Here is a 24,325-nt window from a genome sequence, read left to right as displayed (position 1 = left end):
CTTTTTCTGGACACTCCACTCAAAGCGCTTTACAGGTAATGGGGATCCCCTCCACCACCACTAGTGTGCAGCCCCACCTGGGTGATGCTCCAGTACGCTCCCCACACACCATCTCTCAGTGAGGAGGAGACCGGGGTGATGAAGCCAGTTCAGAGATGGGGATAATTAGGAGGCCATGACTGGTAAGGGCCACTGGGACCTTTGGCCAGGACGCTGGGGTTACACCCCTACTCTTTTCGAGAAACGCCCTGGGATTTTTAATGACCACAGAGAGTCAGGACCTCGGTTTACATCTCATCCGAAGGACGGCGTCTGTTTACAGTATAGTGTCCCCGTCACTATACTGGGGTATTAGGACGCACACAGACCTCGGGGTGAGCGCCCCCTGCTGGCCCCACTAACATCTCTTCCAGCAGCAGCCTTAGTTTTTCCCAGGAGGTCTCCCTACTCCCAGAGTATCAAAATGCAAACGGGTGATCGTCCCTAATCAATGTTTATTGAATTAACTATTCCATAACGATGATAATTGCTGAGTTGGTCACATATTGCAAACGCTGTTCAAATGACATTTAATATAGGCAGCTGCGGGGTTTTAAGTGTAGGAAACGAAAAGCTGAACTATAAATATCGGAAAGGAAACCGAACTTGAAGAAGATAGAGGCTGTGACGCTTTCAACTTTCAGATATCCCGGCGCAGGAGTTTCCCTGACCTGCCCGCTCTGTACAAACACGCGTGAGGCCGAGCGCCGCCTCTCTGTGCTGGCGGACACGACTCGCGTACGTGGCGGGGAGTGAGGACTGGGGACGTCAGCCTGGAGATGAGACCTCATTATGCCTGGCTTCTGCTCCGCCTAAGACATTCAGTTAAACGCGTTCAATAAGCGCTCCTCCCTCACACAAGACAAGAAACCAGAGGTGACGTGAAAAACATTCAGGATGGTGAGTGATACTATTATACTATTACAAAAAAATAATAAAAACATGATGTGCAATGTTTTTATTTTTTTTTGTAATAGTATAATGTGCAATGTTTTTCTTCTCTCTTTTTTTTTGCATTCTATTCTATTGAAATGTACAGGAGTGCTGGGTGTCCATAACAAAATTCCCTCAGGGGACAATAAAATCTTATCTAATAGGCAGCGCTTGTGTGACTGCAAATATTCAGATCTAGTTAAACTCTGAAAGAAATGCATTCGGAAAGTTGTGTTTGTTCGGATTTGCGTTTTTATTTCCAACAGTGTAGATCTACACAGTGTTTGTGTTTAAGGCAGCAATGAGACGAGCGAATGACAGCAGGGATCGGGAGCTGACACCAGTCAGGATGGCCGAGCGGTCTAAGGCGCTGCGTTCAGGTCGCAGTCTCCCCTGGAGGCGTGGGTTCGAATCCCACTTCTGACAAAGGTCCTTCTTTTTATATTTTTACGTCAAAAACAACAAAATTGTGCGAAAAAATAATTTAAGAATGCTATCTTTTTCGTACACCTGCAACAATGTGTAATAGTTTTAATCTGAATCGACCGAATCCCTGTTCGTGAGTTGATCATTACGAAACGGGCACATTTTAATACTGAATATTATAGCTGAAGGAGTGCATTTTTGCAAACGGCAAAATTAATAACAAATAATTTAATAATCGAATATCAAATGTATGTCATGTAAAGAATTTGGTGGTGGTAGAGGGGAGTCCCCATTACCTGTAAAGCGCTTTGAGTGGAGTGTGCAGAAAAAAAAGCTCTATATAAGTGTAAAAAATTAGTCATTATTAATTTATTTTTAAAATATTTTTAATAACGGGGGAAGAGACACGGAAAAAAAACATTTGTCAGAAGTGGGATTCGAACCCACGCCTCCAGGGGAGACTGCGACCTGAACGCAGCGCCTTAGACCGCTCGGCCATCCTGACATACGGAAAATACGCGTTTAGGTGTCAATTTGTGTGCGTCACACACAGCACATCGTAGCTGTAGCTGTCCAATGCACGAGTAGAGGTGCATATTATTTTCTCCCCATTTATCTTCAATAAAGGATCCGCCGTTCTACCGGCCCGGCCGTGGTCTTCAGGCTGCCGGGAGGTCGCAGCCCGGCGCTTTCTGCTCGGCGCGGTCCTGCGCGGAGTGCGGCTGCGCGGCGAGCAGCACCTGGCCGCCTCGCCGGTGCGCAGGGCAGCGAGCCCGAGGTTTCGGCACAGCCTTCCGCCCCGGCAGACGCAGCGGGCAGGAGCCATGCCCGGCCTGAGCAAGCTCCCTCTGGAGGCGAAGGTGGCGATGGCGACGGGGCTGGTGTTTTTCTCCATGCTGGTGTCCAGGTCCGTCTTGTCCGCCCGGATCCCGGAAGGCACCAGAGCCAAACTCTTCAGGCTGCAGTTTCTGCTCTTCGTCAACTCCCTCATGCTGATTGGCTCGGTGCGCATCTGGAAGCGGGTGGCGGTGGGCCTGTGCCGGTGGCGGGGGGAGTCGTGTCTGACGCACTGCTGGAAACTCGCCGTCCTGCTCTTCCTCACCTCCGCCCACTCCAGCTTCCTCACCCTGCTGGTTCTGGTGTCGGAGGAGCCCTCCTGGATCGGCCTGGTCACTTACACCTGCCTGGGGTCCTACGTTATCCTGCTGTTTTTCCTCTTCGTGTTCGGGTGGCTGGACCAGGCCCGCAAGCTGCTGGGCGGCAGCAGGTCGGCGGCGTCGCAAGCGCCGGGGGCGGCTGACCGGCACCCCAAGAGGAAGGACGTGCTGGCTATCGGGGTGACGCTGGCTCTCACCGTCCTGGGGCTCCTCAACGGCGCCCAGCCTCCCGCGGTCGTGCGTGTGGAAATTCCCGTGCAGAAACTGCCCCCCTCCTTCGATAACGCGAAGCTGGTCCTGCTGTCGGACATCCACCTGGGCCCCACGGTGGGGAAGAGCCGGCTGGAGATGATCGTCAGCATGGTGAACCAGCTCCAGCCAGGTGAGGAGGAGCCGAGCGCAGCGGGCCTGCGGGGGTACGTGCGGTAAAGGCAGGGTTAGATCTGGTCAACTCTCATCCCCTTGTGTGTTTGAGTTCTATTTTGTGTTGACCACCCCTCACACAAGGAATATGAGCTCCTGCCATCTGGGCTTCGATTTAAATTCAAGTGCAGTAGAAGTAAGTTATCAGGTATCAACTTACACCTGAAGAAGGCTCCACGGCCGAAACGTTGTTTTCTTTCTTCTTTTTTCAGCATGGAATAAACCTATTACTTGTTCCCAGCTATTAACTTAGCTATTTTTGTCTTTCTAATGGTGCATGTATGTCTCTTATGTGTTAATGGGTTCATGTTGTGTTAAGTGTATTGTGTCTTGTACTTGTCTGCAAAGCACGTTCCCATCTGGGATATTGCTGGTGACTGCAGTGAAATAATGGGGGAGTGGAGAGATCTGTGTTAAAGCTGGCTGTTAAAGGATACTGGCTGGGAGATCGGGGTTAATCAATGTTCAAGAAACTAAGCCTGGCAAGACCATGGTAAACTACAAAAATAACACACTGGCATAAATTGATAATAATTGCCTTTATATAGTGCTCTTCATACCAGAGGATCCCTAAGCACTTTACATACAGGAGGGACCCACTTCATCCCCCAGTGACATGCAGCCCCCCAGCACACAGGTCAGGGGGAGGAGAGAGAGACCTGGGGAGGCCTGACTGCAAACTGGAGTTCAGGCAGGACACAGGGGTTAGCTCCCCTGCTTTTAAAAAGAGTGCCAGGGGATCTTTCAACATGCTTTATTGGCGTGACCTATGAAATGCAGTGTTGGTAAAGCAGAAACAATAAACACAGCACTTTCAGATTTACTTATCTGAAGGTCTGCACTTCCTACAGCACAGTGCTGCCTGCCACTATACCAGGACATCAGCTTGTAAAATTTGACAAGAGCGCCATCTACTGATCCTCCTGCGCTAATACAGAGGAGGCCCAGCCTTGCTCAGCTGCTGCCATCTGCAGAGGTCTGGCAGGTGTTGCCCCCTGGTGTGAGGGTATGGCAAACCTGGTCTTCTTGCAGGGCGCGCTTGTCCTGTTATTGAGGGCCGTTCAGACCCCTGTCCTGTTACGGCTCATATGCTTCAATGACATAATCGTGCTTCACTTAATCGAGAGCCCTGCGTCAGGCAAACAATAGAAACCCAATTAAAAATTGGTTTACTTTTTGCCACATTTACAATCCCACCAGCTCTAGTGGTTCCAGCTCTCATCTGTTGCAATTTTAATGCCTGTCTCCGTATACACGAATGTGCTCGTGAGGCGCAGTCCTTGTGCTGATGCACGTGCGAAGTTGTGGACCCCAGCTCTCTCTCAGCAGCCTTGTCCCTGTCCTTCCAGACATGGTGGCGATTGTGGGCGACCTGACGGACTCGCAGGTGGCCCCTCTTCAGACTGTGACGGAGCCTCTGCGCCACATGAAGTCCCGGCTGGGCATCTACTTCGTCACAGGTGCAGCTCGGACGCTCCGGGCAGGGGAGGGGGCTGGGTGATTTGACAGCGACAAAGAGAAGACGCGTTTCATTTGTGCTCTGGCCTTCCTGCCCCCCCTCGCTCGCTCTGCCGCCGTCTCCCTGTCCCGCTGACGTTTGCTCTCTCCTGTTGGTAAGGCAACCACGAGTACTACACCGGCGATGTGGACCGCTGGTTCAGCCACCTCAAGACGCTGAACGTGCAGCCCCTCCACAACGGGAACGCCCGGATCGCGCTGCCCGAGTCCAGCGAGGAGTGGTTCTGCCTGGCCGGTGTGGACGACCTGGAGGCCTCTATGTTACAGTGAGCACCCTACGCCCGTGCCAGCCCCCATCATGCTGTGTCCCAGCCCCTGCTGGACACTGACCAATACCCTGCCCAGACCCCGGGTCTCGGACTCGGCCTGCTCCTCACTGCAGCTCCGTGCTGTCAGAGACAGCTGGCTCACTGGTCATTTTTTTCAAAAGTTTATTTCCGAAAGCAACGTCTCACAATAGAAACACTCACAAAAAAACAATCAACATTCTAACGAGGTATGAACGTCGCATGCAATAGAATATTTCCGAACAGGGGTGATTGTCCATTAGCAATCCATGCAAGTGGATGATGGGGCTGGATTTGCGCCATTAAAGAGTCCCTCCAAGCCCTACCACTTGCTTTCGTTCATTAGTCCCTGTACAGGGCCCACAGTCCTTTCCAGCGCTCCCTCTCCATGGAGTTCCTCGCGTTCCACAGTCCTTGTTTTACCAGGGACAGCAGCAGCAGCAGCCACAGCAGGGACTGTGTCCCCTTGTCCAGGCCGGTGGGTGCCAGCCCCAGCGGGCTGTGCTGGTAACGGAGCACCGCTCCCGCCCCCAGGAGTTGCATAGTTTTGTCCGCTCTGCCCCAGACCGTTTTGGAAAAAGGGGCAGCTCCAGAACAGGTGCTCCTGAGTCTCCTCGACAAAACACGTGTCCCGGGAGCTCACCGGCAGTACCGGAGGCTTTTGCACTAAACGGAGGACCAGGCACGTGAAGGAATGTGTTTTCTTCTGGGCGGGAGCTCGTCCTGCTGAGAAAGACTGCCCTTCTCGCGGTGCATCGCACTGTGGTGCTGACTGACTGTCTGTCCCTGCCAGGTACCCAGGGCATGGCATGGACTTGGCAAGGGCGCTGTCGGGATGCAGCACGGAGAAAGCCATCATCCTCCTGGCCCATCAGCCCCACGCCGCCAAGAGGGCACTGCAGGAGCGCCCGGACATCAGCCTGGTACTCTCAGGTGCGTGAGCCCAGCGACACGATGAATTAGCTACCAGGAATAACTCCACATAGCACTGAGGCTTTCGTGGGTGTGTACACAGCACACAGACCCCTGGGCCACATTTCCCACTCCCAGCATGCTCTGCTGAAACCAGTAAGGCAGTGAAGTCTTCTTTGACATCTGAGGGAAGTCACTATCGTACTCTCATTGTGCTCAACAAGCTCTCTGGAAGTCCTCTCTCCGCTGTTTGTGCTGTAAGGTGTTGGCCACTGAAGGCGTCAGCTGAACGTATCGAGTTGGGAGATGTGTCAGCGTGTGAACCTCAGAGTAACAAGAAGAGGTTCATTCTGCTCAGCTGATGAGACTCCTCACCGGAATGTCTTTCTTATTTCTACTCTTTAGTGTGTGATTAACTTCTGCTTGTTCATCACACAGGCAGAAGGGACAGCCCTGAGCACAAAGCCAGGTGTTCCTGGTGCTGGTCTCGGACATGTGCGCGCGTGTTCTCACAGACGCAGAGAGGCACTGAGTTACAGAGAGTCTGTCATCCTCAAGTTAAACCTTCAGACGTTTGAGGCCGTGCCTCTTCGTTATTGAACACCTTTTCAGACTGGGAATGAGCTCTGCTGGTCTGTCCTCCCGGTCCTGCAGGGTCCTGCTCTGTCCCTGAGAGACTTCACGGCAAACTCTGGTGTCCCTCTGGAAGTGTAGTTTTCACAGCAGGGCGACAGTTATCCAACAGGCTCAAAAACAAAAGCTCTCCACTTTCTGCGATACAAAAGAGTAGCGCTGATAGAGACGACTGCACATTGAGCTTCATTAGGTGGACAATGAAGAAAGTGACCAGGGAAGTCCAGCTCTGTGGCCCGGGGAGGTGATGATAGCCTGGGGTACCAGACCGTGATCGTGTTTACAGACAGTCTGAGTCTGCAGCCAGGGTGGTCTTCAGGTGACTTCTTTAAGCAAACTAACAGAAGGCTGGCCCAGTGTGTGTGTGTGTGTCCCGAGCAGGGAGCTGCTGCACAGTGCAGAGTGGCAAGGAAGCTGTGCTACCACCCAGAAAATATTTTTGCCACCAACACAGCGGTGCCAAGTCTTAAGGGACTGAAAGACACTCACTGTTTGTGCAGCCATGCCACAGATTCTGAGGTTGCAGTCAACCTATAAATAAATGCAGTATGTATTTGAGAGACCACAGCATTGAATCTAGTGATCTCCCGGTCCCCCTGTCTCTTGCAGTGAACTCCCACCTGAGGTGTGTTACTACACTGCTCTCTCCAGGACCTGCAGGCCTTGACCTGTGTCTGATTGTAAAGGCCAGTGTCCGGCTGCACAAAACCCCTTGAGGATTCACTCTGTGACCTCTCGCAAGTATGTCAGCTGGCCTTTTGAACTGTGAGCTGAAGAAACTCTCCAGGGGAAAACTAATTGGAAGGCCTGTCCTGGGCGGTGATCATGACCTACGACCTGGGCTCCCTGAAGGAGCAGAAAAAGTGGGAAAAGAAGGGGTGAATCTTTAGAAAGAGCTCAATTGAGAATTCCTGTCATCTCCGAGACACGGATAAGGCTGCACGCTGCTTCAGCATGAAAAACATTTCCTCTGTGGTGAGGTGCCGGGAAGACACTGGCAGAGGCTCCGGTTCTGCTCGTTCCCCTGTGGGGACTGGTCGTTCGCTCTGAGAAGACGGGCCGCCGACCGGCTGGGCTGTGTCGCAGTGTCGTGGCCAGACCAGGATGCTGAGGTGTGAAGGGGCAGAGCCGTGTGTCTCGCCGTCAGCCGGAAGGCGGAGCGTAGCTTCCAGTAAACCTGCGCGGTGCCCCATTCCTCACAGCGGCACGTTGATCGACAGGGGGAGGGGTGCTTGCCTGTCTAATTCGAGCCTGTAGGCAGTGAGGATGGTTAAAGCAGTACTTTGCAAAGCAAGCTGTGTGAGTGACAATTCCCACATTCTCAGTGGGGCTGGGGTTCAGGTGTGGACTAATTCTCCACTTTGTAAACATATTGTATAATACGTTTAGGTCACACTGGCAGAGACAAGGTACTCATGGTTCATATCCAACCCACGCTGAAGAGCAGAGCAGACTTATAGCCCAGGGGTGTTTAGTGCAGTTGTGTGGCTTTAAAACAAACAAAACGTTCCTGATAGTTTTCTCTTCCTGCCTTTTTCATAGTGTGTTAATTGGTTCAGCTGATTGTAATCTGGATATTATTTTGTTTTGACAATCTGTACAAGTTTTTTTGTTCGATTATCATATTTCTTTGTTCCTGTAAATTTACTGTTCAAAGCCACACTCACAGTTACATGAGAGGACCTTGATATAACTGCTGGAAAAAGCAGCAGTGCTCAGTCGTTCTGCTGAAGCTGAACTTAATTAAAATAAAATTAATAAATTATCAATAAAATTGATAAAATTCCAGCCTGATGTAAGAGCAGCAATCAGGACTCTGCACTCCTGACAGGGTGGGATCAGGGGATCAGGGGCTTGTGGGTTCAGATCCCAGGTGCCACCCTGCCGTTGTACCCTTGAGCCAGACTCAGCGAGCTGCATTGCACCAGAAGTGAATAAAGACAGTGTGTGGTCTGCTCAGCCTTGCCCCCTCACCGGGTCTGTCTTGTCTTGTCTTCCCCAGGACACACCCATGCTGGCCAGATCTTCCCCCTCAGCATCCCGGCCTACCTCTTGAACCCTTTCTTCGCTGGCCTGTACCGTGTGGGCGACAGCAGCTTCGTGTACGTGACCCCTGGCACCGTGTACTACGGCGTGCCCATGCGCATCGGCAGCAGAGCCGAGATCACGGAGATCATCCTCAAATCGCCTCTGGGACCCGACACCAGCACAGGCGCACGAGGAAAGAGAGCTTCCTAATCTTTGTGACCACCTGAATAATTCCACTTTGCACTAAGAACCCCTGTCCCTGCGCAACAGCGGGAGCCTGGTTTACAGAACGCCCCCTCTCTGCTCTCCCTGCGTTCGTGCGAACTTGCTGTCCTACCAGAGAATGTGAGGTCCTGCCCCCCCCCCCCCCAGCGGAAAGAGAAGCCTCCAGGATTGGTCAGCATTCCGTCTGCGTTGTGCCATCGCCTCAGCTCCGCCCGAGTATCCCGAATTCCACCCCAGGGACAGCGGCGGCTCTGGACCCAGCCTCTCCCTGTGGGCAAGGGAGGGGGGAGGGCTGGCAGCCTTCTAGTCTTTCAGATTGCTTTAGGCCTTTTGAAAAAATGCATATCTTCCAGAGCCTGTTTGTGGGTTTCCCTCTGACCGATACTTTAACGGCAGCTGTTAGGTCTCTCCAGGTTCCTCCTTCCGTGTGGCTGCTGGGCTGGGGTTAGAGGCCGGCCGCTGGGCTCGGGAGGCAGAGGGCTGACTGGGCGGCGTGTTCCCTGCTGTAAGCAGCACTGATGCGTCGCGGGCTCGTGTGCGCTGGAGCAGGCACTGAGCCTGAGCCAGCAGGAACCCTCAACACCGAATCCTCCTGTTAGCATCAACCAAAAACATGAAACCCTGTTCGGAGGCGTCTGACAGTGACACACAAAAGGAAAGAATAAGCTCTTTGTGGGGCAGGCAGGCAGACTGGAGTGTTCAGGAGCACATTTCCTGGGTTTTGTGATTTTTTTACTAATTTCTTCGTCTTCTTCGTCTTCTTCTTCTTCTTCTTCTTCTTCGTCTTCTTCTTCTTCTTCTTATTATTATTATTATTATTATTATTATTATTATTATTATTAAACAAGGGGCCTGTGCTGCTCAGCCTAAGATCTGTCAGCCCTGGAAGTCAGCAGGCAGAGTACTTGATGTCTTCAGGCTGTAAGCTTGTCATATGAGTCTGTTTTTAGTCCTCGTGATCATAAGGCCTGGAATTCCAATAGGAGCTAAAGCAGGGGTAATATCTGCGGCCCACAACGGCGCACTTTAACTAACAAAAAGTTACCAATAAAATTCGGTCCTTTTGGTCATCTGATACATTTTTTGTTCTATGGATTCATTTTCTGTTTCAGTGATCGCCATGGAAATATGGTAGCACCCTGGCCGGGTGACGAAGCAGGGGCACTCCTGGCTAATGAGTGCGCCGCGATGCAGGCTGGGAACTAGCTGGGAGATGGTCCGCGGGTCCCCAGAGTAACCACTAGGTCGAATTAAATAGTGATTATAAAACCTTATGTAAATAGTAGTTAATTGTTTACTCCTGTTTTGTCCCTTGTCTTGTAACCACCCCAAACCTGCATGCGTGTCCTGTTCACAGCCCTTGTGAGTGTGTAAACCCGAGGAGCTGGTGCGTACGTCTCTGTTGCCTGATTGCTGGCTGATGAAGTGCTGTCAGCAAAGAAAGTAGACAGAAAGAAAGGTTTCCGAGGTTAGTCTCTGCGTTTGCTAGGATCATAGGGATGTTGGGCAGTATGTACGTATCCGAACAGTTTTTCTCGTCAGTGAAGATCAACAAATCAGTTTTATAGTCGCGACTCACCGATGAACATTTATGAGCAACGTTGCTGGTTCATGTGATATCAGGCCTAATGTTGACGTTCTGGAGAACTTCAGAAATAACCTCACATTGCATTGAGTAACATTAACCAACATGTTTCAATTAATTTTTTAATATATGATGCATTTTGTATGTCTATGAATGCGGGCCGCCTATTAGCGCATTTTATCTAATGCGGCCCCATATTCATTTGAGTTTGAGACCCCTGAGTTAAACCATGTACCATCCCTAACAGTGTCTATGGCAGCACGTCTTTAAGTCCTTTTTGTTGGCATGCCTTCTCTTTTCAGACAGTGATTTTATGTTTAGCTACTAAAACTGTATTTTTATGTTAAATGCTGGTGTTTCTCTGTGTTGTCGAGTGAATGGCGGAACAGCAGACCCTGGTCGAATCACCAGCCCACATGTCTGTGTTGTTGAGTGGAGAGCTGAGAGGAAGCTCCGTGGTCCCAGAGGAAATAAAGTATTATTGACACATACAGCTGCACCGTTCTTGTCTCTTGAGTTGTCGAGACAACTTAGGAGTATGAGGACAGTTTGAAACGAAAAGCAATCTTATCCAGTGGTGTCTTGAAAGAAGGCAGGAGATCAGTTTCAATGACATGCTGTAGCCAGGTAGCTTGTCCTACACTCCCACAGCCCCCTGCATAAAGAATAACATGACATCCTGCGTAGCTGCAGACCTGGAAAAATCATCTTTATAGTTACCATGCATGTGTGAAGACATAGTGGTGTGAATACAGAGGTGTTTAAGTCTTACCAGTGAGTGTATCACTGTGGATTCTGAATACCATGACTTCCTGGCCTGGAAATGATGTTATTCCATCAGAGGGGTGTTAAAACCTGAGTAAGGCGCTCGCTTGCAGAGAGGCAGGGCGTCACAAATCCTGTCCTCCGTCTTCCCAGAACTCCAGCTGTGGAGTGGGGGTGTCCGTGTGACCCACTCCTTCCTGCGCTGCCCAGGTACCACCCTGCCTGGCCAGAGAAGGCCTGGAGTGACCCCGTTGCCCTCTGAGACGAAGGTCTGGGAACAGGGCTGTGAACTACTCCGAATTCCCTGAAGGGAAAGACGCATGTTCTGACATCGGCAGTGGGAAAGTGATGCTCCCTCCCAGCATGGGCGCTGACCTGGGCTGCCCCTGTGCAGCGCAGAGCGAGGGGGGTGGATGGCTCCAGACCGTAAGCCAGCTGCTGCCGGGAAGGAGAGTAAAAGAGAAGACACAGTAAATAGGGGGGAGTGCCCTCCTTTTTGTTTAAGGTCTGACCGTGAAAGAAAATATTGACTCAGTAAAGCCGCGAGGGGGCTGCTGAATTGCTCAGTGTGAGCTGGCTGGGCTCTCCCTCTGCACGCTGGCCTCGGGCTCACGCTCAGTGTTGGCAGAGGGGGCGGCCCGGCCAGCCCCTCCTGGAGCCGCAGTATAAATACAGCACCTGGAGCCCCGGCACTCGGGCTGCAGAGAAGCCTGGAAGAAGAGGAGAGAGATGGCAGAGCGTACTGGTAAGGGATTTCAAAGAGCACGGAATACCACTGTCTTGTTGCTCATTAGTTATTAAGAGCAGGGTTGAAAGGGTTTTCTGAACTGGAATTCGGTGTGATTGTTTAAGCTTCCTGAAGGCAGGTTTTCCCTGAGCAGCTCCTGAATAGGAACCTTTGAGCCTTTAAAAAATACTTGGCACCAGGCTCTAAGAGCAATGGTAACTCTTAAATGGGGCTGAAAAGGTGCTTCCTAGAAGCCTGTGAAGGCTGATGTTGCTGAGTAATAGCAGTAAGGTCAGCAGTAGCAGCGGTGAGTAATGAGTAATAGTAATACCGACCAAACGGAGTTACCAGTGTCGATGTACTTATGCAGCACAGTCGTTGCAGAGGTAGAAATCTCTAGTTCAGATGGGATCCTAACTGAGATGAAGTACAAGGTTAGTAGTATCATGAGATGGACTACAGGGCTTATTTAAAACGCCCCTTTCACGCACAAGGGTCAGGAGGCCCCTGGCGACGGCGGCCTGTCGGTTCAGTCCCGTGCTCTTGTGCTGTGTCGCTGCACAGGGCTGCTGGAGGCAGTGGACCTGCAGTGCTGGACCAACAACCGGCAGCACCACAGCGAGGAGATCGACACCGAGCGGCTGCTCCTGCGCCGCGGGCAGCCCTTCTCCCTCACGGCCCGCAGCGCCGGGCCGCCCCCACAGCCCCCGGCCCGCCGGCTTGCCATCGTCCTGCAGCTGGGTGAGCGCCGGCCTGCGACCGCGTTTCTCCGCTGTCCGAGCCTCCCCAGCACCAACACCCTGGACCGTCCACATCCTGCGTCTTCTAGGTGCCTCCAAGCTGGGTGACAAGGCCTTCTCCTGCTGCGCCCCAAAGCTCTGCGATTGTATCCCCAAGAAAATCACACAATCGTCTTCCCTGAGTGCATTTAAATCCGTTCAGAAAGGCATTTGCTTAATTAGTGTCTGTCTGCTGCATTTCATAATCATATGTTACATCTCTAACTACTTGGATTATAAAATCCTTATTTTATCATTTGTTTTTGATACCTACTGTAAAGTGCTTTGAGATGCAACTTTTAAAGGCGCTATGTGATATAAGGTTTATTATTATTTATACACACGCTAGTCTTCAAATGGTACAGGGGCCAGCCAGCCGCTGGGCCTGTTACAGGATGCCGTCTGTCTTATCAGACACTGCTGCTGCACACAAGCAGCTGACGACGTGACACAGAGCAGGCGGGCATCCACCGCCATGCTGTGTACTGAGCCTGCTTCAGTGCCTGACAGTGCCGCAAAGTTTCAAAGAGAGGAACTTGTGCTCTTGGATTGTGGTCTTCAGCTTTTTGATCATATTGTAGGCAAGTGACCCTCAATGTCAATGTCCATGAAGTGTTTACAGTTAGAGCAGTTAGAGTATATGGTCTGTGTGGGTTCTAATGCCCCAATATAGTAACGGGGACACTATACTGTAAAAAGGCGCTGTCCTTTGGATGAGACGTATAACCGAGGTCGTGACTCTCTGTGGTCATTAAAAAGCCCAGGGCTTTTCTCAAGAAGAGTAGGGGTGTTACCCTGGTGTCCTGGCCAAATTTCTCCCTGGCCTTTACCAGTCATGGCCTCCTAATAATCCCCATCTATGAACTGGCTTCATCACTCTGCTCTCCTCCCCACTGAGAGCTGGTGTGTGGGGAGTGTTCTGGCGCACTATGGCTGCCGTCGCATCATCCAGGTGGGGCTGCACACTGGTGGTAGTGGAGGGCATCCCCATTACCTGTAAAGCGCATAGGAACTCTGCGGGAGTGTTGATGCTGTGTATAAGATCCTGCTGTCCGCAGGAACAATCTGTAGCTCCTCTCACTCTTCTGTGTGCCTGGCTCCAGGTAGAGACGGCGATACTGTGATCAAGGTGTCTGACTCCCGCGGCCCAGCAGAACAGTGGTGGTTCAGTGTGCAGCCTGCACAGGGTGAGCTCCTGCTCACTGTGCACAGCCCCCCGGACGCCCCAGTGGGGTACTACAGGATGAACATTGTGGTGCTCGACTCTGACGGACTCATCCTCCAGCAGATGCCAGCTGGCAGCTTCTTCCTGCTCTTCAACCCATGGTGCAAAGGTCAGGATGGACAAGCCTCTACAACCTGGGATGTACAGAGTCTGGTCACTTTAAAACAAGTCACTTTGAAATGGAAATAATACATATTTATGCAAATACATTTACATACATTTATTTGCCTTAGGATAATATTTTGGGAGCTATTTCTAACATGATTGTTTTCTGTTTTCTGTTGGTATATGTGTTTCATCTGTGTGTGTTGCTGTGTGGATGTGTGTTGCTGTGGTGTGTCTGTATACTGACAGATGATGCAGTACACCTGTCAGGTGAGGAGCAGTTACAGGAGTACATTATGAATGAGAGTGGGCTACTGTTCCAAGGCTCCTGGGACCAGATCAACACCCTGCCTTGGGATTTTGGACAGGTACGTCAACTGTTTTAGTCTAGGAATCCTTTTTAATGGTTTCTATTTAAAAAGGAGCAGATGTGTATTACAGTTAGGAGAGACTGTAGAGAAAACACTGGTTCTGGCAGAGGGATTTAATATCTCTTGTCCCATGACTCAGTAAAAAAGACAAACATACAAACATTTTTGGCACAACAGTGTACCTTGAGAACCTGGGTATGCAGGTGCTCAAGGGATGAAATACTTCAGGATTATTATACTCTTCCCAGTGTGTCCCAGTGTGACTGGGAATATGCAACCTGAGTGAACTCTGACAGCACACTAAGAGCAACTTGAGCCGACTCTACAACCTCTTCATGTGTATGAGGCATTTTTGGCAGGGAAGTGCGAGATGCTTAGCACAAGAAATGAGCGATTGTCTCAGCGCACTGCAGGACTAGCAGTGTGAGAGGGGAGGCGCGACTGTAGCCACCCTGAGAAGATTTGCTCGGCCTTTGTACTCTTAAATCACATCTGTTGCTCTTGCCCAACAAATCACAAGCACAAGGAAAAAAATGAAGAGAGAAAAGAATATTGCAGTGGAGGCAAAAATAAACATTTCTGGCACAGCTACAGAAAAATATACTGTAGTATCCAGGATAATAATTAGAAACACCCAGACAAAGAAAGGGAAATGGCTGATGTGCTGCGTGAGCATTTCACTCAAGTGTTCAGTAAGGAAGAAATCGACAGCAGGCCTCAGGCAGAGGAAGGACACAGCTCCGTATTAGACTGTATTAGTGAGAAGGAGGCTGCAGTGTTATAGGAGCTAGAAATCCTGGTGGCCAACCAGGTGCTCTTCAGCAAACCCAGAGGAATCTAATAAAACTCTTCCAGCAGTCACTCAGGACCTGCAGTGAGCTCCCCTAGACAAGCTCATAAAAAAAAAACAAGACGATCGCTGGTATAGCAGTGCAATTCCTGCAGATAACTAACACAGATTTGGGAAGGCAGGGACGGGCAGGGAGCAACAAGACTTTGCAGAACTGCAGTTCCGTCTGACTCGCCTTCTCGTTTTTGTTTCAGTTTGAGAGGGACGTGGTGGACATCTGCTTCCAAATCCTGGACAACTCCCCGGCGGCGCTGAGGAGCCCCCGGGCCGACGCTCTGAGCAGGAGCGACCCCGTCTACGTCAGCAGGACCGTCACGGCTATGGTAGAGTGGAGCGCTTCTCAGGGTTTGCTCATCCTAGAGATCACCGCCTTCCTCCTGCCTCACAGCAGTGAGCAGGGTGAGGTCTTGCCGTGAAGGTAGACTGTAGAGACCTCTGCTGGGGGCTTTGGAAATGAATAAGTCTGCATGCATCAGGTACATATAGTACACTACAGTACTACAAAATAGTTCCTGAGCATGTTTTTTCTTTGCTGAAATGCTCATTTGCCAAACCCATTTTTTAATACAGTACAGGTATTTCCAGAAGACACCATGGTCAATCGACCCAATAAATCATGAAAACAAATATTCTGCATGAACGGCAGTTACAGGGCAGAAGACAGTACCTCATTTCTCCGTCTGTCACTCTTTCAGTTCATCCATTGTTGCTTGACACCAGGCTATCTGCTTTTCCAGTGTATGTCTGGGGGGGGGAGCTTTTGGGGGTGCCCTAACCCTCTGAGTGTGGTGTCTGGGTGCATTTGTGTGAGCGCAGGTCAACGCCAACGATGACCGGGGCGTGGTGTCGGGGCGCTGGGATGGAGATTACTCGGACGGGGTGGCGCCCACACGCTGGACGGGCAGCGTGGCGATCCTGCGCCGCTGGAGCCGCGGTGGGGCGCAGAGAGTCCAGTACGGACAGTGCTGGGTCTTCTCTGGGGTGGCCTGCACAGGTGAGGAGAAGACACAGGGCGAAACGTCCTGCAAACGAACAGGCAGAGGAGGTGCGCTGACAACTTTCACTGTCAGTGTTATTATTTAGGTGCTCGTGCAAGGGGGAGACTACATGATTTCAAAACCATTACTGATTGAGGAGTTTCATCATGTGGCAACAGAAAAATACTGAATTATTCAGCAAGATCCACTCCTAAACTCCCAGAACACGCACAAAGGGGCTGTAGCACAGAACGTATGACACACAGCTGCTCTTTTCAGTCCTGCTACCTCACTGATATTCAGTGTCTTCTGATTCACAGTCCATCCAGGACTCTTAATGACTACATTTGAATCAGTTGTCCACTTAATTGTTTTTTACTGCCACTGTTGCCAGGTCTTAAGCAATTGAGGATTATTAGGTGCCTGTAAACCCTATGAGACTGCAGCTCTCCAGGACCAGGAATGTCCTAGTCTCCACCTCCCCAACAGAAGGGGCTCCCCAGTGTCCTTCAAAGTCAAGGCACAAACGCACGAATCCTGGTAAAGCAGGGGGAGGAGTGTACGTGCATGAAGCTGTGCGGCACAGGCAGGATACTGAGACAATGCAGGAGGGCGGGAGCCCACACTGACCAGCCTGCCTCCCGTTGTGGGTCCCCCCCCGCAGTGCTGCGCTGTCTGGGGATCCCCACTCGCTGTGTGACCAACTACTCCTCCGCCCACGACACCGACGGGAACCTGACTGTGGATCAGTGCTACAACGAGCAGCTGGAGAGTCTCCCCGCGGCCGGGAAGGACATGATCTGGTAGGCTGCCTGCGCCCGTGAGACACTCCTTCACAGTGGGTGTGCCTTGCAGTCAGTTAAAGCCTCTTCGCTTCTGAACCTTCGTGCCACCTGCCAGGCCAGAAGAGCGCTTAGCGTCATTTTGACGGGAAGTCGCGCTCCTGCTCCTGCAGTAACAGGCAGGGGCGCCCCTGTGAGGCCGGGAAGACGGACTCTCACGTCGGTGTTCCTCTGTGCAGGAATTACCACTGCTGGGTGGAGTCCTGGATGGCACGGCCCGACCTGCCCAGGGATTACTGGGGCTGGCAGGTCCTGGATCCCACCCCCCAGGAGCGGAGCGACGGTAACAGCCCCCCCTCCGACTCCCACAAACACACACCGTGCCTGAGCCCAGCTGCAGGGGTTCCCGACTCTGCTCCGCAGATCACACAAGTCCCTGCTGGGATAGCTCTGCTGTGCAGTGCCCCTGTTCTGCATCAGCTTGGAGGAGCAGTAAAACCTGTAAACTCTTTGCCTGCCCTAATTCTCTAGACCAAGAGTAATTATTCTACAGGATTAAACTATGTATTTTATGCTTTGAAAGACACTTCTCACAAACGGAACCAGCTCTTCCTGTTTTCTGCACTGCAGCTTGGAAATTTAGACTCATTGCAAAATGAAAAGCTCTGGGCTGAATGGAAACACTAGGTGTCTGGTGTTGGCGTTAAAAACCTTGAAAATGAAACACGTTGATGGGGTGTGACCCAGAAGCAGTTTCACATCTTTAAGATTTTGGTGCACATGGAGACACTGAATTGTGAGGTAAGGGGGTGGGTGGGGACCACCACTCGAGCTTGGGACCCCACTAGAGCTGGCTCAGCCTCACTGAGCTCCCATACCCCCTCAGGTGTTTTTTTAAGAAAATAAACTTTATTGCAACAAGGAAGGGCACCCAGTTCTTACAACAAATCTAGATCTACGGTAACATTTTGACATACTTAAAAACGTCTCCAGAAAATCTGGGTTGCCCATTCTCCATCACCCCCCTGGTGTTTTTTCTATCAAAATAAACTATATTCCACAACAGACATCTTACAGTGAGTACACACGCTAACAAGCCATGCAATCTCTGCTAGATTACAGACTTTCTCACTCAATCAGAGCAAGCGGACGCTGGGGCTGGATTCACCCAGTGAAAGCCCTACTCCTGGCCCTTGCCCCGGCTCTGAAACTGCCCTGCCCCTCAGGTGTTTTCTGCTGCGGCCCCTGCCCGGTCCGAGCGGTCAAGGAGGGCGACGTGGACGTGAAGTACGACGCGCCCTTCGTCTTCTCGGAGGTGAACGCGGACCTGGCGTGCTGGGTGGTGCGGGCGGACGGCCGGCGCTCCCGGGCAGCCCTGCAGTGCCACTCCGTGGGCAGGAACATCAGCACCAAGAGCATCTATGGGGAGCAGAGGGAGGACCTCACCCACCACTACAAATACCCCGAGGGTACGATCCTCCTGGTGCTCAGCCACACCCCCTCTTTCTGTCCTGACCTGCTGTAACTGCCCAAATCAGCTTACAGCTGATAAGCATTTTGGCATGAGCTGGTTTATGAAAAGTATCTCTAAGTTTATACATTTTGGCAGGAGGAATTCAGAAGGCAAAACAGATTATATTAGAAAGAAACACAGTATTATCCAATATTCAAAACAACCATGAAACAAGTGAGGTAATAGGAGTCTTTTTCCTCCAAAACAATTCCAACAGTTCGTGCTTTGCAGCAAACTAAACACGATTATACTTGGACTATCCTGGAAGGGGCCCGTGAATCCTGGGTCCTTAATGGCGGTACCTCAGTCCCCTTACAAGCCTCAAAGATTCCCTCCTCCTTTGTGAAATGTCCTTACTTCTCTTGCCGTGGTCATGTAAAAAGACACTATCTTCGCAAAGGACTGAAGAAGGTCTTCTAATTTGAAAAGTGTAATTAAAGAGGGCAGGCAAGGTTTTCCTGCTATGACACAAACTGGAACAGTGTATTTTTTATCTGTGGGCAGGTGTAGCTGTGGCTCAGGCAGTCTTCCAGGTTTCTCTGGCTAGTTGACTTCTGATTTCTTTCTTTCTTTCTTTCTTTCTCTCACGCTCTCTCTCTCTCTCCTCTTTCCCCCTTCCCCCTAAGAGGAACTTCCTCCATTGCCACTGCTACACTGGGGCCCCCCAGCATTAACCCCTGACCTCTCCGCCCCCCAGGCTCCGCAATGGAGAGGCAGGTGTACGCGAAGGCCGGGAGGAAGTTGGCTCTGCGGGGCTCCGGGGCCGGGCAGCTGGAGCTGGGCATCAAGCACGCCCAGGCGGTGCACGGCAGCGACTTCGACGTCTACGTGCACGTGTGGAACCGGGGGGGCGAGGAGCAGCGCGGCCAGCTCACCATCATCGCTCGGGCCGTCACCTACAACGGCATCCGCCTGGGGGAGTGCCACAGGAAGACCACCAGCCTCGCCCTCCCCGCGGGCGCCGGTAACTGCTCTGGCACCGCGAGCTGGCTGGGCTCTCTGCAGCAGGCTGCGCTAGTTTACACGTCTAATTGCTTCCACTGCTACCAGGTAGAAATACTGTATAGCAAGAGCAGAACACTGAGAATTTAATCAGGTACAAACAGATCAGTGATGGGATAGCAGTGAGCCCAAGACTTTTCTACTCCCCTTTCAGTCTGCATGTTTTTCTGATTTTCTTCCTGTTCACTCCCTTGCAGAATTCTGCTACAGAACCTACTCATTTAGGTAGGTTAGGTTGTATTCTGGCCCTGTGGTGAAATAGGTTGGAAGTCTGAACAGAGCACCCTGCTGAGATGTACACATACGACCAAGGGCAGAGGAGCAGCAGACAGAGCTTTAGGCTTTAAGGGAAGAGCATTCTGACACCCGTGCTTACGCTGAGGTGTGTGTGTCAGCTCACAGGGAGGTGCTGAGAGTGCGGTATGAACAGTACGGGGAGCGTCTCTCTGAGCACCACCTGATCAGAGTCACCGCGCTGGTGGAGCCCCACGGCCGCCCTGACGTCACGCTGCACGAGATCAACATCCCGCTCAGCGTGCCCCGGCTCGTCGTCAAGGTAACACCTCCTCTGGGACAGCATCCCTGCCGGCTGGCTTTCTCTCCGCTGAGCCGAGCGCACAATCCAAATGGATTTGTCAATCCAGCCATATACAAGTATACAGAGGAGCGAGATATCGTTCTCCTACGGTGCGAATACAGACAAGACACTGACAAGACAGTGCTACAGACAATGTAGACATAGACATTTCTGACAGGGTACAGGGTACATAATGTGCATAGTGCAATTTACTTTACAGGATTGTGCAAAGAATACATCAGACAGTATGCCTGACATTAGGCAAAACAGGACTAAGTTTCCAGATTAAGAGTCACGAGGGGGAATAACAGTGACAAGTGCATTTGTACACACAACCATGTGCTTGTTACCCCTGGGGCACCTCTCATCTTCTCCTCTGGAGACACGAGAGGTCAGGGCTCTAGACTCGCACCTGAAAGGCTCTGGGTTCAGCTCCTGATAGGGTCTGCTGTTGTACCCCAGAACAAAGTTCTTGCACTCAGGCTGCACTGGTGAAACGCCCAGCTGTATGAATGGGCACAAAGGAAGGTCGCTTCAGATCAGCCATGTAAATCAACAGCAGGCAGGAAGAGTGACGCCCTGCTCTCCTGTGGCTTTCCTCCCGTGTGCCCTTGACTTCGCAGCTGGGGTTTGGCCCATCAGCTGCCTCGGCGGTGCCGCTAGCAGCCTCTCTGTGCTTCTGTGCCCAGGTCATCGGGGAGGCGGTGGTGTCCCAGCCGCTGAAGGCCCAGATCACCTTCGTCAACCCCCTCCCTGTCACCCTGAGAGGCGGGGTGTTCACCGCGGAGGGCGCTGGGCTGACGGGGGAGCTGCAGCTCGAAGCCCTGTGAGTCTGTGCGCCAGTTCTGGACTCTGGCCCGCGAGACAGCTCTGTGTGGCCATTGCAAAATCCGAAGCAAGAATGGCTGCAGGCAGCGAATGAAGAGAACATGGTTGCGTTTTTGGTGGTTAAATTTCAGTTCTCACACCTTAATACATGCATAGTGTTTTCTTTTGCTAATAGTGTTCAGGACACATGAGTGAGCAAAAAATGATAAGCTTACCCTTGTTAAAGGAGCTGTGGTAGCTCAGACAGCAAGGGTGTCTAGCTCCTGACCGGAAGGTCCCGGGTTCAATCCCAGGTAGGGGCAAGCGATGGAGCTTGCTTCAATTCCTTCCAGACGGCCCCCAGGTCCACTCAGCCAAATGAGTACTGGGGGTAATAGCCGGCTGGAGTGTGATGCTGATCTCAACACCTCCACCTCCAGTGTTGGATGATTGAGAAAAATGGTGGCCCTTGTACCCCTATTCCCCCATGGGCCTTTATAGCCTGAAAGTATGCTGTGTGCTGGGGTGAGTTCTTCGCCTGTCCTGACAGACTCCCTGGCTGTCTTCCAGCGAGGAGATCGGACCGGGCCAGACGCTCACCGTGCAGGTTTCCTTCAAGCCCTCCAAGCCCGGACTCCGGACGCTCCTGGTGGACTTCGACACCGACAAGCTGAAAGATGTCAAAGGTCTCGCCAAGGTCTCAGTGCGGCCTAAAGCCCAGTGAGAGAAACAGGCTGCGAGACTCTTTTTTGCCTGAGGATATTAACAGCTCTACACTATAAAACCATAAAATTGCAGCGAACAGAATCGTGCAGATTAATTGTTTGCATCTCAATGTGGTCAATTTTAAAGTCTCTGAAAGCTTTTCTTTGGTGTGTAAAAAATAACCTTTTAATGCTTCTGATCACTGTAGGTGACAATTGTTTATACACTGAATTATAAACTTTATCATTTATACTAAAAGCCATTAAAATATTATATTTGCCTATGACTTTCTTTGGGTATATATATTCCACCCTCTTCTACCTTAGAAGAACAAATTGATCACTGGAATCTAGTTATAGTCTCAAGAGGGTACTTTTAACTACAGCTATAGGAGCAGATATACTCAAAAGGTAACGGAAATATTTCTGAATCACACCTGTAAGTATACACTGGCAAAACATTTTCAGAAATCTAAAAGGAAATACTGACCATTAAGTTCTGCTTTCAAAGACCATGGTGAACAAGTTTGTAGACTCATTGACAGAAAATAGCCTTCATGAGTCCAAGATTAGTGCTGATCAGGGTCTGTAACCAGTCACACTGCACACACGCAAAATTGTCTCTTGATAGACTTCTGATTTACTGAAGAGCTTCATTCAAGTGTGTCAGGTGTCCATTTAAAACGGAAAGAAGTATCTGTCAATAAACGATCAAGTTTTTATTAATGAAAATAGTTTTGGACAATTCAGGAGGATCAACTCCCCCCCGCCCACACATCCATACAAAACAGAGTCGGGAATAATTCCCTGATGTCTATGTCACTGGATCACTGGACTTTCTACGTGTTCAGTGTTTTTGCAAAATACAATTTTGCGTTTGTCGCACAGGAAAAGAAAAAGGAAAAGCAAACGAACTGACTCACAGGAACGTTTAATAGAAAAAACAGACAGCACAAATCGTCCGTGATGTATATGGAAAAAAATAAATATCTCGTCTCTGAGAAACGCTTCGCCGACAGAAGGGCGTCTTCAAGTTCACTCGCTGTCAGGCAGCTCCAGCTGGTTCGCCCTCAGACGGCTGTCGAAGGCGCTTTCCTCCGCACAGCCCTCGCCAAGGCCTGCTGGATAACGGGGTACAGGCGCTGGCACCCCTCGATGCAGGCTTTCACGGCCCCCACCAGCGTGTCCTCCGCCATCTCCCCGTCCGACTGCAGCCCCGATACCTGGTGGAGGCTGGGCAGCAGAGCCACAGTCACCCTGCCCTGGTTCTCTCCAGACCCGGCGGACTGGGCGCCGCTCTCCTCCGCGAAAGTGGGGTCGATAAGGAAGGAGGGCCCGTCCTGCCTCAGCGCGCAACCCAGGACCAGGTCGTACATCTCGATCCCGGCGTCCGCCAGCGCCAGGGAGGCGCAGGTGACGGCGTGGGCCAGAACCGAGCCGTCGTGCTCCAGCGCCACCACGTTGACCTCGATCTGCGAGCGCGGGTACTTGTGCAGACAGGCTGCGGGCAGCAGGCTCTCCAGCAGCCCCAGAGACAGGTCCTTCTCTTCGCTGCCCTGGATCCAGGAGCCCCTCTTCGGGCACGAAAACGGGGCGAAGCGAAAGTCACACACCAGCCTGCCGGACTTCATGTCCACCTCGTCCTTCCTGTCCGTCTCCCGTGGGCCGTACACCGAGCAGATTAGCTTCGTGTTCCCCGCCTCGATGTAGGCAGACCCCTTGGCCTGGCTGATCAGTCCGCATCGCGCAAATACCGGCCGCACGTCGGCCTGGCTCCGCTGCCTCCCGTCCTCCCTGCCTTCCTGCGGACATTCAGGCTTCCCGGTGCTCGGGAGGACGAAAAGTAACGGAGACTGAGACTCATCTGGACCCCTCACTCGCTTGGTGTCCACCGGCATGGCTAGTGTGGAAATACCATAGACAGCCGTGCTCAATACCGTTTGGTAGATTAAACTTCCTGCACACTGCGGGCAGAGGTTCATGGGATACGGAAAGACCTCCAAACGAAGGTTTTGAAGGAGAGGAATGTGCGTCGGATTTAATTGCCTTTCCGCGCCGATCTCCTCCGATTTATACAAAACGGCATGCAGTATATTAAGTTATTCTAGATGTATGAGTTTCAGTTGTAAATACTGACTTTTCGAAATCATGGCCGTCAGTAATTTTGACGAGCAAAACGTTTTCGTAGCACGTCACAACGTTACTTCCCGAGACAGGACAACAGATAATAAAATGTAGAGACGGCATTTATAAGATTTTGTTTTTTATACTTGTATATGTAAGTATTTTTTAATCCCGGCAAGCAAGGGATACAAGGCAGGACACACTCGCACCCGGGCCAGCTTTCCTAGAAGGCAATTAAGCTGCCAGTTTGTGTTTGGACTGTGGGAGGAAACCCACGCAGGAAGCACGCCCACGCATGGAACCCAGGCTCCAAGCACTACAATATAGCAAAGCTAACTATTGTGCCACTGTACTGCCCTAATAAGACCATTGCTTAACCAGTAGGTAGGCCAGATTGGAGATGCCCCAGATCTAAATTAAATTAGACAGGACACCAAGATGACACCCTCTTATGAGGCCTACTGGGGGACCCTTCATGACCAAGCCTTAGTGTAAGGTCATATGTGAGGGTCCTACAGCACCTTGCTGCCAGTCACCATACTGGGGCATCGGTTTGCATACTTTGAGCCAGGTGAAAGATCCTGCCTCCTACTGGACTCCCAACACCTGGTACAGCAGCAACCTGTTTCCTTCAGAGGGCTCCCATCCCAGTACTGACCAGGCCCAGCTCTGATGAGGTTGTGAGATCTGATGAGATCACGAAAAGCCAGCAGTATTGCTGTCCAGCTCTTTGGAGCGTGATCGGTACCCACACTATTTTTTTTCTGCATGTTGATTGTGTCCCTGTGTGTTAAGGACTTCAAGCAAAAACAGACTGTGTATACTGAGCGTTATTTTCTTAAAGCTATTGT

At 51.3% G+C, this 24,325-nt stretch overlaps 3 protein-coding genes and 2 non-coding genes across 5 annotated transcripts; 3 read left to right on the top strand and 2 right to left on the bottom strand.

The window, feature by feature from the left end:
* Positions 1–930: 930 nt before the first annotated feature.
* Positions 931–10,659, top strand: tmppe (transmembrane protein with metallophosphoesterase domain). The gene is made up of 6 exons (XM_088939274.1): positions 931–939; positions 2,026–2,937; positions 4,328–4,438; positions 4,597–4,762; positions 5,577–5,716; positions 8,331–10,659. Exons 2-6 carry the CDS (start codon positions 2,223–2,225, stop codon positions 8,564–8,566), a joined length of 1,368 nt encoding a protein of 455 aa, XP_088795400.1. The 5' UTR covers positions 931–939; positions 2,026–2,222; the 3' UTR covers positions 8,567–10,659.
* trnal-cag (transfer RNA leucine (anticodon CAG)) lies at positions 1,316–1,398 on the top strand. The gene has a single exon. It is a non-coding gene; the product is annotated as a tRNA-Leu (tRNA).
* On the bottom strand, positions 1,821–1,903 carry trnal-cag (transfer RNA leucine (anticodon CAG)). Its single transcript has one exon. It is a non-coding gene; the product is annotated as a tRNA-Leu (tRNA).
* Positions 10,660–11,660: 1,001 nt separating the features above from the next.
* Positions 11,661–21,370, top strand: LOC148817330 (protein-glutamine gamma-glutamyltransferase 2-like). Its single transcript, XM_088938927.1, has 13 exons — positions 11,661–11,676; positions 12,223–12,399; positions 13,541–13,771; positions 14,017–14,135; positions 15,183–15,311; positions 15,805–15,982; positions 16,630–16,768; positions 16,987–17,090; positions 17,974–18,216; positions 18,958–19,224; positions 19,658–19,818; positions 20,529–20,665; positions 21,217–21,370. Exons 1-13 carry the CDS (start codon positions 11,661–11,663, stop codon positions 21,368–21,370), a joined length of 2,055 nt encoding a protein of 684 aa, XP_088795053.1.
* An 897-nt stretch (positions 21,371–22,267) lies between these two features.
* Positions 22,268–23,310, bottom strand: exosc6 (exosome component 6). The gene has a single exon (XM_088938815.1). It carries the CDS (start codon positions 23,246–23,248, stop codon positions 22,421–22,423), a length of 828 nt encoding a protein of 275 aa, XP_088794941.1. The 5' UTR covers positions 23,249–23,310; the 3' UTR covers positions 22,268–22,420.
* Positions 23,311–24,325: the final 1,015 nt, after the last annotated feature.

This window comes from Atractosteus spatula, chromosome 21 (assembly GCF_055471065.1).
Source record: "Atractosteus spatula isolate fAtrSpa1 chromosome 21, fAtrSpa1.hap1, whole genome shotgun sequence".
NCBI classification, from domain to species: domain Eukaryota; kingdom Metazoa; phylum Chordata; class Actinopteri; order Semionotiformes; family Lepisosteidae; genus Atractosteus; species Atractosteus spatula.
This window is presented reverse-complemented; position numbering and strand designations above follow the sequence as displayed.